The sequence below is a fragment of the Manis pentadactyla genome, chromosome 10 (assembly GCF_030020395.1).
Source record: "Manis pentadactyla isolate mManPen7 chromosome 10, mManPen7.hap1, whole genome shotgun sequence".
Lineage (NCBI taxonomy): Eukaryota > Metazoa > Chordata > Mammalia > Pholidota > Manidae > Manis > Manis pentadactyla.
The window spans coordinates 5091322-5103933 of NC_080028.1; the positions used below are offsets into that span (position 1 = coordinate 5091322).

The window sequence follows — 12612 nt, forward strand, 5'->3', positions numbered from 1 at the left end:
CGGGGCCCCGGCCACCACCTCACAGCCCCTCAGAGGCCTCACAGGCAACTCAAATTTAATATTGTTCTTTCCCTCTCCCTTCCCCACTACATCAACCAAGCCAGTTTCTCCCGTCTTCCCACCTGCAAATGGCAGTGCCAGCCCTCCAGTCACTGGGACCAGAGGCTAGGAGTCAGCTCCCCCAGAGACCCCCACATCCCCACCATCAGTGGGCAGCCATCTGCTTGCACACCCCCACCCCAGCCAGACACCCCTTCCTCCCTGGACGGCACAGGAACCTCCTAGCTGCACCCCCGCTGCAGCTTCTTTCACTCCCCTACTTCCATCCCTGAGCTGTTCACAGCAACCAGAGGACACACTTCATGTCCCAGCTCACTCAAAACCCACCAGTGGCATCCAATAGCTCTTAAAATAAAATCCAGTCTGCATGCCCAGCCCGTGAGTCCTGATGTGACCTGCCAGTTACATCTCCATCCTTGTCTCCTAACCTCTCCTGCCCTCATGCCCTCCCAGCCAAGTTGACCAGCTTTCTGTTCGCTGTAAGTATCTGTTTCAGGGTCTTCCCACTTACCGTTCCCTCTGCCTAGAAGCCCTGTCTCAGCTTTTAAAATGCCTATGTCCTCATCCTTATCATCCATGTAAATGCCTCCTCCTTCAGGAAGCCTTCCCTGTCTTTATCTAAAGTAGGTCCTTGCTCTGATTCCTTGCCACAGCCCCTGGAGGATCCCTTTGTTCCAGTGTCCAGAATAATCCCTGGCAAAAGGTGGGCTCCAGGAATAAATACTGAGGGCTGGCTGCTGTCTAGCCAGTGAGGAAGATTTTCAGAGGAGAAGTGGGCCTTGACGGATGAATAAGAGTTTGCCAGTTAAAGAAAATGGGTGAGGATGGTCCAGGTGGAGGGGACGACCTGGGCAAAGGTCTAGCAGACTTCAGGAAGGGGAGACCCCAGGACAGCAAGGTAGCCAGGGGACACCGCAGACCCAGGCTGGTCTCCTCAGCTTGAGTCTGCATGAGCCAGGCTGAAACTGAGGTTGCATAGCAACAGGTGACAGCTCCCGGTGACCGGGAAGCCGGCCGTCCTTTCTCTGCTCACAGACCGGGCAGGAAGGCGCCAGAACAGGTGCGAAGCTGTAACAAAGGGTGTGTGTGAGCTGGAAAGTGGGGCTGCTTGTGAGAAGTTATACAAATGACAAACTGTTATAAAATGACAGTAGGCTCTAAAGATGAGCATTATTCCTGCTAGTATTTGTTGAGTAGCTGACAGTGAAGTGAACATAAATTTAAGGGCTGTAATTTTTACTGGAACGCAGCCCCTGAGGCAGGTACTGTATCATCCCCACGTTACAGAGGCAGACGCGGAGGCAGATGATTTAGTTTCTGCCATTCCTAAGCCCCCCCACCCCGGCCCAGTGCAAGACTGGGATCTGTGAAGTGGGGAGTTTCCTGCCAGGAAACTCCACAAGGTTCTCGCTTGCCAGAGCATGCCAGTTCTTCCCATTCACCCCTCCTGGCCCCCCAGTTTCTAACTACAGTTCAATTCCAGTCTGTCCAAAGTCAAACCTGGAAGGAGGCTTGTAACTTTTTTAAAAACTGCGAGCATTCGCTAATTTATGTTAGCAAAAAGCGGAAACGTGGGGAAGGGTTATCAGGGTGTTGGGCCAGGGAAGAAGAACCACACTTTTAGATGGGGCTGCGCTTGCTGGAAGGTCTGAATTCAGGGCCATGAGCAGGAAGCATTAGGAGGGCTTCCAAACTCCTGGCGAGGTTGTCTACTGGAAACAGACATGGCATTGGCCACTCTGAGTGAAACGGGATGGCAGTGATACCTTGGTGTATGTAGTGGACTTGTCATATGTGACCCTCTACCCTCAGAAGACCCAGAGGACCCCGGGGTACACAGAGAGCACTGCAGGGGCTGTCCCAGGTAGCCCAGGAGGGACCTTGGCAGATGCTGCCATTGAAACGGGCTTCCCAATTTCAGTGAAACTGGGGTCATTTCAAGATGGCAGAGGTGAAGGACAGCCCTTATTCATCTTAGGCAAGCTGGGTGTATCGGTTAGCTTTTGCCGCATAACAAACCACTCCAAAACTTAGTAGCTTCAAACAACATCCATTGTATTTAGTGTATGATTCTGTGAGTTGGCTGGGGAATTCTTCTGGTCTGTGACAGCTGGGGGATCTCCACTGGGCTCTCTCCTGCAGCTGCGGTCAGCTTATGATTAGCTGTGTAGAATGGCCTCACTCACATGTCGGGCAGTGGGCAGGCTGGCTGCACGGCCTCCATCCTCAGGCTCACTTACACGGTGTACCCAGCACAAGAAGGGGGGGCAAGCCTCCACACACTTACAAAATCTCTGCTGTGTCACAATATAGGATAGATAGAACACGACGGAACCTGTATGGCACTCTGGATGAAGAGATAAAGTCACTGTGGCCAGAGATGACTAGTCTGGGAGCTCTGACCATCCCGAGGGACAAGGGGGGCAGGTTGGTACCTACAGCCCACTTGCAGCACCCCCATGGGAGGCTCTGGCTTAGTATGCCTGCTCCTCTGGCTCACTGGGTCCTATTATGTCACTGACACAGAGGACTAGCATGGGGCCCTGTCCTAGGTGCCATGTAGGGGCACACATGCAAATTCAAGGGCCAGCTACCTAGTGAACTTTCTGGGGATCGACTTGTCTGGGAACACAGGGACAACCCCTCCCAGATGGAATTTAAGTTGCTGCACCTCGCATCTCCTACCACTGAGACACAAGTGCAGTGCTTGAGGGCAGAAGCTCTACGGATGTGAAAGGCGACACACCTGTCTCTTGGGTTTGCTCCAACCATTCACGGAGTCACTTGCAAGCCTACCAGCTGCGAGTGGGGTCCAGAGAGGAGTTTTGCAGCTGATCCTGGAAACGATGCCTCAACTTAGCCTCTTGACCCTGCTGAGCCAGCAGTCCCAGTGGGGGTTCAAAGTGTGTGAGGTGGACCAGGGTGCTAGAAGGTGAGCAAGGACAGGAGGGTCGCAGGTCAGGCCCTGGAGCTTTGGGACAAAGCTCTGTCTTCTTCCCTTACAAATGTCTCAGTCCGTTCAGGCTGCAGTAACAAAGCACCACAGACTGTGTGATTATAAACAACAGACATTTACTTCTCACAGTTCTGGAGTTTGGAAGTCCAAGATCAAGGCACTGGTAGATTCTCTGGTGAGGATCCACTTCCTGGTTCATAGTCGGCCGTCTTCTCACTGTCCTCACATGGCAGAAGGAGTGGGGAGCTCTCTGGGGCCTCTTTGAGAAGGGCACTAATCCCATTCCTGAGGGCCTCGCCCTCATGACCAAATCACTTCCCAAAGGCCCCACCTCCAAATACCCTCATGCTGAGGATTTGGTTTCAACATATGAATTTTGGGGAGACAACAAACATTCAGTCAATGGCAAATACTTACTCTCCTTTTGAGATCGCTTCCCAATTTGCTGTTGGGCCCTAGTACAGTCTAAATCCGTCTGTGGTGTTTTAAGTGACTATGGACCCTGACATTCCTTCAGACATGAGTGTCCTTTGCACCACTAATTTATAAAACTGTGTGTGCCATGGCCCTCCACCGTCAAAGGAAGTGACATGTATGGGGTCACACTGAAGCAGACCCAAATGGCACAGGTCAACTGCGTGAGCAGTTGAGACCAGTTAAGAGGTTCTGGTGAGGCAGTTAAGAGACCAGTTAAGAGGTCTCACTTCCCATGAGATGCATGCTTCCTCCAGAGGACACACAATGGCCACTTGGCCACAAGGGCATCCTCATGCCATCGGGTGAATGGGAAACAAGGAAGAAGAAGGTGCCCATGTGGGCTGGGGCTGTTGAGCCTGATCATGAAGGGGAAGAAAGGCTGCTGTGACACAGAGGGGCACGGAGGGTATCTGGAACCTAGGCGAGTCCTCAGGGCACCCCTAGAACTGTCACAGCATGTGGTAAAACCTGATGGAAGACCACAGCCACCCAGAGTGACAGGACGAGCAAAGACTCAGAACCTCAGAAAGCAAGGGTCCCCTTTCCTTGGGACCCCCACAAGGTAACGAACACAATGGGTTTTTTAAATCTGAAGTTTATATAGGAAACTATATAATTATATTACATAACTGTATTAAATGTATATATTACTATTAATTATATTTGCATAACTCTAAAAAGTATGTAAATTTTATTTACAACCCCAAGTCTGAATACAAGTTTGTTTTTTAAACATTTTACTACATGCGTCTCTCTCACTCTTTCTGAACCATTTAAAAATAAACTGCAGGAACTGTGTCACTTCATCTCTAAATAAATCTGAATATTATCTGCTGAAAACAAGAACATTCTACATAACCCAGAACCATTATGAAATCCAGGAAAATTAACATTAGTAGAATGTTTTCTAATTATTTCATCCAGATTCAAATTTTCCCAATTATGATGATGTTTATAGCTGTTTTACTTTTTCACTCCACTCAAGATCGTATGTTCCACTTGACTGTATTTGGTTGTCATGTCTGTTTAGAGTCTTTTAAGCTGGGACAGTCTTCCATGACACTAACATTACTAAAGACCCCAGGTCAGTCGTGTTGTAGAATACTAACTCAATCATCTCTGTCGTTTCCAGGTCTGCTTCTGTTGACTGATTTTTCTCCTGACTATGGGCCACATTCTTCTGCCTCATATGTCTAGTAATTTTTTACTGAGTGCTAGATATTTGAGATTTTACGTTGTTGGGTGAATTCTGTTGCATTCCTTTTTAAAGAGTATGGATTACAGATTCCCTCTCTGGCAGGCAGTTAAGTGTGGATTACTCTGATCCCTTTAAAATTTGTTTTTTAACCTTGACTGCCTCAAAATCTGCTCTGTCTCCTCAGTTCAGTGAGACCACCAGGCTCTATCTGGGTTCCCACTGCTGCACAGCAGTCCAGGAATTATGTCCAAGCAGGAAGCATAGGCCGTGGTAGGCTTACCTCATTTTTCCCCCCTTTTCTTAAGGATCACAGACCTGCCTTGCCTCTTATTTAATGTCTGAAACAGTTGTTTCCTCTATTTTGCCCCATTTTAAGTTATTTCTGGTGGAAGGGTAACTCCAAACATAGAAATCCTTTCCCCATGAGATACTTTTCAGTGGACCAGCGTGATAAGCATCACCTTAGCTAAGTAACCAAGATTAACACTCCAGGAAATGGGACGAATCGATGTGATACATCTCATAAGATGTGCTGAGAACACAAAGCTTCTGCCAAAAATGCACAAGCTGAATCTAATCATGAGGAAAATATCAGACATACCAAGCTGAGAGGCATTCTATCACATGACTGTATTCTTCAGCATCAGTGGCGTGAGGCAAAAAGAAAGACTGAAGAACTATTCCAGATTCAAGGAGACGGGGGACACAGGACAGGATTCGAATGCATTTGTCTTGGTAAAAGGACATTTTTGGGGCAACTGGAAAAACATATTAAAGTCAGTAGATTAGATGTTATTGTATCAATCTCATTTCCTGTAGTGAGATTATGTGAGAAAATGTTTTTGTTTTTAGGAAACATACACTTAAGTATTTACAGATAAAAGGACATTAGGTAATGCAACTTACTCTCAAAGGTTCAGGAAAGATAGGTGATCGATGACAGATTAGATAGATCATTTCCATATACACAGAGATTATCTCTCTATATAGAGGTTTGTCTAATAGGTCTAGTTATATCTATCTATACAGAGGTGGTAGAAAGGTAAAGCAAATATAGTAAAATGTCAACATTTATGGGGATCTGGGTAAATACAGGAACTATTTGTACCATTCTTGCAACTTTTCTCTAAGTCTTAAAATTATATAAAATGTTAAAAGAAAAAAGAGGTCCTCACTTCCGTCCTTGCTTAGTATCACTGTGAATGCATGGATTGTTTTTAATTCAACATGTTATATTCCACTGTTTCTGATGCTCAAATTGTCCAAACTACGGATGCCCTTTAAGCCATCACCTGTGTCCTCCTGACATGTTCCCCATCATTTCTGCATCATTCGTCCTGGCTTTCTGGCACAATGTTGCAGGTTCACCTTATCAAAATGCTTAAATAATTGATGTGGGGGAAAATTTAGAGCTTCATTCCAAACATGTCATCTGGTAGAACATCTGAATCCTGCATAGGTGTTACAAAAAGCATGCCTAATGTTGACTTAAATGGGATGCTGTGACTTAAATGTTTTACTTTATGTGACCCTGCCATGGCTGCTCATAGCCATTGGTGGGATGACCCACCAGACCCTCCTAAATGCAAGGGGCCAAGACAACGTGAGTCAGGGCCTCAGCACCGATGCCTCTGCCTCCCAAGTGCTCCCACCTGCCTCTATTTCTCTAGTACCCCACTGTTTGTTTCCTTCCAGACCTTTCCTGTCTGCAGCTATCCTGTCTACCTTACCATCTTATTTGTCTGTCCACCACTCTCCAGTTCCCTGGGGCCATGGCTATATCTACCCCAGCGCCTGGCTTGGCACACAGTAGGCCCTCAATAAACACCGACTGATTGAGTCTGCAAGGCCCTACTGTGTTGGGTTCATGGAGTCTCCACCTGCCGATCCCAGGGCAGTCTGACCCTGGAGCTAGTGAGGATGCTAACAATCTATTGCATCAAATTATACCCCAAAGAGTGTTTCCACTTAAAATGATACCAAACTAAATCTGAACCTCCCAACAAGACACACTGTCCTTGCAGAAGGAGCAGCGAGTTCCTGTCCCTGCAGTATCAGTGACCCTCAGCCAGTGCTGAGCAGGCTCCTGCCGGGAAAGGCTCAACCAAGATGACCTCAGAAGGTCCCCTCCTTCCCTAAATTCTGATTCTACAAATTCTGAGTGCAAGTGGCCATGTAGTGTCACAGTTCCCCAAAGATTGGTCACGAGGAAGGGACCCTGACCAAAGCAGGTGTCCCACCCCAGGGAGGGGACGGCAGGACTGTCTCCCACGCCACACTGTCCCGAAGCCCTGGCTGCCCCCTTCCTGTTCCACGAGGTCCTAGCTGTCCCTCCCGACAGCCTTAGCCTCTCCCAGGCCTCACCCTGGGCTCCTCCTTCATCACAGTTCACCCCGGGAACCCTCCACAGGCTTGCCCACCTCTCCAGGGGCTCAGAGACAGCGGCCCTGCTGTGCCAACAGCCCCTTGGAAGAGATGCTCCCACCCAGTGAAACCCGAGGTTGAGCATGGCTGGTTCAAGGACCCAGCCACTCAGCAGCGGGTTCTCCACTGCAGCGCAGCACACGTTTTGGGCAGTGGAGTCTTTTTTGGGGGTTGGGGAGCCTGCCCTGTGAATTGTGGGCCCAAGACCCCCCCAACCGCCGCCAGTAGCACCCCCACCCAGTGTGACAACCCAAACCGTCTCCAGATGTTGCCAAATATCCTCCGGTGGTGGGGAGTGGGGTGTGTGCAGAAGGGCCCCAGAGGCCAGCTGATTTTAAGGGAGGATGAATTTGGTGAGCACTCACCCTGGAAAGCGGGTCATTAACTCTCCGGCAGTCACATGGGAACAAAGCTGGATTTGAACCCCAGGGTTTCTCCAAAGTCCAGGTTCTTTCCAGCAACTGTCATTTTTAGTGCTCTTTCTGTAGCCTCGTTGCCTTGCTCTCCAGGCAGCCGTACTAGTCACGAGGTCAGCATTTTGCAGAGGGAAGCTCCATGCATGTGGAGCACCCCACCTTCTAGGGGAAGGCTTGCAGCAGGGCCAGTGGGGCATGAAGTTCTGGCCACCACCATGGGGCCCTTGCTGCAAAGTAAGGAGGAGACCACCTCCCGGCAGCAGCCCTTTTATCCAGCCTGTGCCACTCACCTGCTGGCCTCCCCTGCTCTGGTGTGGGACCAGGGGACCCTCTGACTTGCTGGCTCTCCTCTGTATAATCATTCATCCACAGCTGCGCCTCTGCCAACTCCCGGCCTCAGCCCATCCACGGCCCCACTCCCCACTGGAAGCTCCCGGTGGGCAGGGCCATGCTGGAACCATGTGGCCTCAGCCCCGAGCCTGGGGCTGGTGCAGCTCACGGCCACTAAACGCATGCAGGAAAAGACAGCAGCCAGCCTGAGGCAGTGGACAGCGCCGTGCCCACAAATTCTTTATTGGAATAAATAACAGCACACAGAGTTTTCCTAGTTTGGGTGTCTGGCTTAGGTGACATTCGGTTGGTAGCACAGTGAGCTGGCCCAGAGCACACAGAGAAAGGATCAGCTTCCCACTGTCAGCTGGGCGGGCAAGGTCAACACCGTGGCCAGGTTTTAGTGGCTTTTATTTAATATCCAGAAGTCCAAAGTAAACATTGCTTAAAATGATTAAAAAGACAATAAAGTACTGGCACACCAAGAGGGTGCAAAAGATTCAGTTGCTTTAAAATGATGCGGCTCTTTGTCACATCCAGGTAGGATGTCCGTGTGTGGGGTTCTGGGCTCAGGGCTTGTGTAACACCCTGTGGTTGGAAAACCCCACCGAGGCCTTGTGGACCCCGAGACACCCATGTGCCCAGCTGCAAATGATGTTGCTTTCATTTAGTTAACGCTGATGAGGGTCCCTCTCCGAGACAAACAATTCCCTGAGGATGTGGGTTGAGTGAGGAAGAAGGGTTCCAGAATTTTCTGGAATTAAGTTGTTTCTGCTGTCCAAGTTACCCTAACAAGATGCCCCAGCCTCCCAGGAATTCTGATTCTAGCTGGACCGTGAATGGAGAGTCATGGGCTGCGTGCGGGCAAGGCGGCCCCACACAGGGGCGCAGGAGGCACACCCACACCTCTGAACCAACTTGGCGAAAAATAAATGGAGAGAGATTGCAGCCTTGCCAGAAACTCGGCCTTGAGCGGTCAGCACTGCGAGGCCAAGCGCCTGTGCATTGTCTCCTGTATCTCACTATTACCTCCCTGCTAGAAACAGAAGGCTTGAAGTGGGCTCACTGCCCGGGAGTCCGAGCCCCCACCCCATCTCCCAGAGCCCCCGTCCTCCGCCCAAGGCAGGGACCACGGGCAGGAGCTGACCCCTGGGCTGAACACCCTGAGGTTGTGTTATTTCCAAAGCCCCATCTCACCTCTTTCATTCCCCTCCTCGGTCCCTAGAGATCAGTGACACCCCGTTGAGCCCACCTGTGAACAGGGCAGGTGGTTGGCCGCCACGGCTCCAGATGGCTGTGATTCTATGCGTGTAATGAAGGCGGCATAGAACGTCCCAGCCTCGGCTATTTCTTCAATGCGGTTCTTTAATGTCACTGCATCCCGCAGGAGACACCGTAATACTGTTTTAATTATTTCTTTCCCCTGCTGGGAAACCACCTCCATCAAGACAGCTATTCTGAACCCAACCCCAGCCTGGCAGCAGCCGGAGCTGAGACAGAATATTAAACTGTTTTCTAAATCTTGAGCATTGGCATTCGATTTAATATTAACAACTGACTCAACAGCAGGAAGGCAAGAGTCAAAGGCATTAGGAAGGCCCACCTTGCCACAGCAGCAGGCAGGGAACGTCAATAAGGAGGCGGGTTTGCAGAGGGCTCCAGGCAGGGCTGGGGGGTTGGTGCATCACAGACCCCACTCAGGAGTTAGAGAAAGGGGTGTAGGGGGTAACCCAGCAGACGGATGCCACACGGTGAGCAAAGGGTGACTGGCACACAGTGAGTGCTCCCCATTTCCTTTTCTGGGCCCCCCAGCGGGAGCTGCTGACAGGGCTCCAGAAAGTGCTGCCCCCAGCAGGGAGATGGACACTTCATGTTTCCTGTCATGGGCTGACTGTGTCACCCCCAGAATCCACATGCTGAAGTTCTAACCCTGCGCACCTCAGAATGTCACTGCATTTGGAGATGGGGTCTTCAAAGAAGTAATGAAGTTAAAACAAGGTCACTGGAGTGGGCCTTTAGTGCAATATGACTGGTGTCCTTATAAGAAGAGGAGACCAGGACACGGACTCCCCCAGAGGGCTGGCCATGTGAGCGCAGGGGGGAGGCATGTCTGCAAGCGTGGGAGAGAGGCTCAGAAGGACCCACCAACACCTCCACCTTGGCCCTCCAGCCCCCAGGACTGGGAGAACATGAATTTCTGTTGTTCAAGTCCCCCGGTCTGCAGCCCAGGCAAACTAACAGTCTCTGCTCTTTAAAAGTTTTTAAAAATCCATTCATCCTCAAACAGGGCCTCTGTGATGGGAACTCGGGACCGAGCCATCTAAGGCTCCTGAGCCAGCCCACTTTGCCACAACAAGACAGAAAGAGGTGCTTCAGCAAATCCTTCCTGGGCAGCTGGGCCGCCAGGGTCTCTGAGATGCGTGCAGAAGCTAGACGGAAACAACACTGAGCGGCCAAGAAGCATGACCACGGGGTGGGCACTCTCATCACATCAAAAGCATCTGGGGCCACGGAGAGAAGTTCATAAAACTGCAAAATGCTTTTTACCAAAAAGGCTCTGAAGGGAGCCGTCCAGGAGGTTCCCCCAGAGCAAGAGAGCCAGGTCACCGCTCTGGCAAAGCTGAGGGTCCTGTGCTGATCACCGGTGACTGCTAACTGCTCCATCCACCGGAAGGCATGGTGCCCCCTCCTGTGGGCTGAGCGGTTCGTTCAGCATTTTTCTTGTTCAGTCTTCTGATCAAGCAACTGACCCAGCACCAGGGAGCAAGGCCTCCAACATGGGAACTGCTGTTCAGAACCCCACATTTCAAAGCATGCCACCCACTGCGGAAGTGCACGGAGGGGAGGGCAAGAGCAACCAGGACAACAGGCGGGCAAGCGGGCCGGGAGGACAGTGGGTTGGGAGTGGGAGGCTTCCCTGCTGGATGCAGCGTGGGCCGTCCCACCACCTCTGCGGATCCCCGCAGTCACTCCGCGTTCTTGTACTTGGTGAACAGGTTGTACAGGACCCTCAGGGTGGATTTGAGGTCCAGGTTCACCACATCTGCAGAAAGAAGTGAGAAACTGTTGGCAGGTGGGAGAGCGCCCGAGCTCCGGAGCCGGCACTGTGGAGACAGGCAGGACCTCGCCACGGCCACAGCAGAGCGCTTCGGGTTAAAGACCAACGGCCACCACATCCAGGGCACTATGTGCACAGGCTGCCGTGGGCCCCAGGCCACCACCCCTCAGGACGAACCCCTGAGGTGGCCAGGACAAGAACACTCCTTCATCCCTTTTAGGATTTGCATCAAGACAAGACCTGGAATCATGGTGTGGGGACCACAACAGCCAAGGACATTTACTGGGGGCAAACATCCACAGGCTGACTGTGCCAGGACTGATGACCTGCAGCCAGAAAGGCCCCCTGGGACACGGCATGGTGGGAGCTGCCAGCTATGTGGTGTGGCCCTGGCATGACACTCATGGGCTCCCTCCAGAGTCCAGCAAGTCTGGGCTGCCTTCTTCGGTGGGGATGTGACCAGCCCTCCTGGAGTCAGGCTCCTGGGTCTTCTCCTCACTTTCCCTGTGACCTCAGACAAGTGACTTTCCTGCTCTGGGCCTCTGTCTCTTCGTCTGTAAAATGACCCTTTGCGCTCTGGCTCTGTGGGATTTAAGTGCAGCCACAGAACAATCCGTTTGCTTTTCCCCTGCAGGCAATAAATTACAGAGCGAGAAATGGTTCTAGAGGAAGGGAGGCTCAGTGGTTGTCATGAGTCAGAAACCGTCCTTCCCGCCAGCCCTGGGGATTCTCAAACCTCAGCTTATCAGAGAAAGAGGGAAGCAGAGAGTGGGGGGCAACCCCCTTTCCTGCTCTCCCATTTGCATCCGAGACCACGGTTCCCAGGAGACACAGCTTCCCCACCAGCTCATTCACCAACAGGTGAAATCAGAAGCTGAGCTCAGAGCACAGGCATGAAAGGCTCCCAGGGCCTGATGCTTACGCCCCGGCACAGAGGGATGCCCAGCCCACCTGGGCAAAGGCTGGGGCTCCTGGGTCCCAGGATGGAATTTCTGTGCCTGGATGGACCCTAAATGGTGGCTTTGGAGATCCCCCGGGATGTGTGTGTGGAGGGCGATGACGACTCCCCGCACAGAATTGGTGCAGTAGGGTGGTGACTGTCTCAGAGTGGGGCCCCCAGACCGGAAACACTGGTGGTGCCGGGAAACTTGTTAGAAATGAGAATTGTCAGGCCCATCCCATAGCCTCTGAATCAGAATTCGTGCTTTTAAGAAGCCCTCCTGAAAGGAGGGGCGGAAGATGGCGGCGTGAGTAGAGCAGCGGAAATCTCCTCCCAAAACAACATGTATCTATGAAAATATAACAAAGACAACCCTTCCGAGAATAAAGACCAGAGGACACAGGACAATATCCAGACCACATCCGCACCTGAGAGAACCCAGCGCCTCGCGAAGGGGGTGAGATACAAGCCCCGGCCCCGCGGGAGCCGAGCGCCCCTCCCCCCAGCTCCCGGCGGGAGAAGAGCAGGCAGAGCGGGAGGGAGACGGAGCCCAGGACTGCCGAACACCCAGCCCCCGCCATCCGGGCCAGAGTGCAGACACAGTGCGTGCCCAGGGGGCCCTGGATGCTAGGGAAACAGGGCAGCAAGAACAGTGAGCGGGCACGGGAGGCCTGGCGCCGGAGGACATAAGAAAAGCGAGCAGCCATTTTTTTTTTTTTTGGTGGGCGTTGTTTTGTTTTGGCGGGTGCTTTT

General features: G+C 51.7%; 1 protein-coding gene across 4 annotated transcripts in view; it reads right to left on the minus strand.

Annotated features, from left to right (window-relative positions):
* Positions 1 to 8068: 8068 nt before the first annotated feature.
* PARVB (parvin beta) overlaps positions 8069 to 12612 on the minus strand; it is a 111506-nt gene continuing 106962 nt past the window's right edge. For all 4 annotated transcript variants that reach the window (XM_036931361.2, XM_036931360.2, XM_036931364.2 and 1 more), the window contains exon 13: positions 8069 to 10904. In XM_036931361.2, coding sequence (XP_036787256.2) covers positions 10828 to 10904 — 77 coding nt within the window. In that variant the 3' untranslated portion in view covers positions 8069 to 10827. The remainder of the gene's footprint in view (positions 10905 to 12612) is intronic.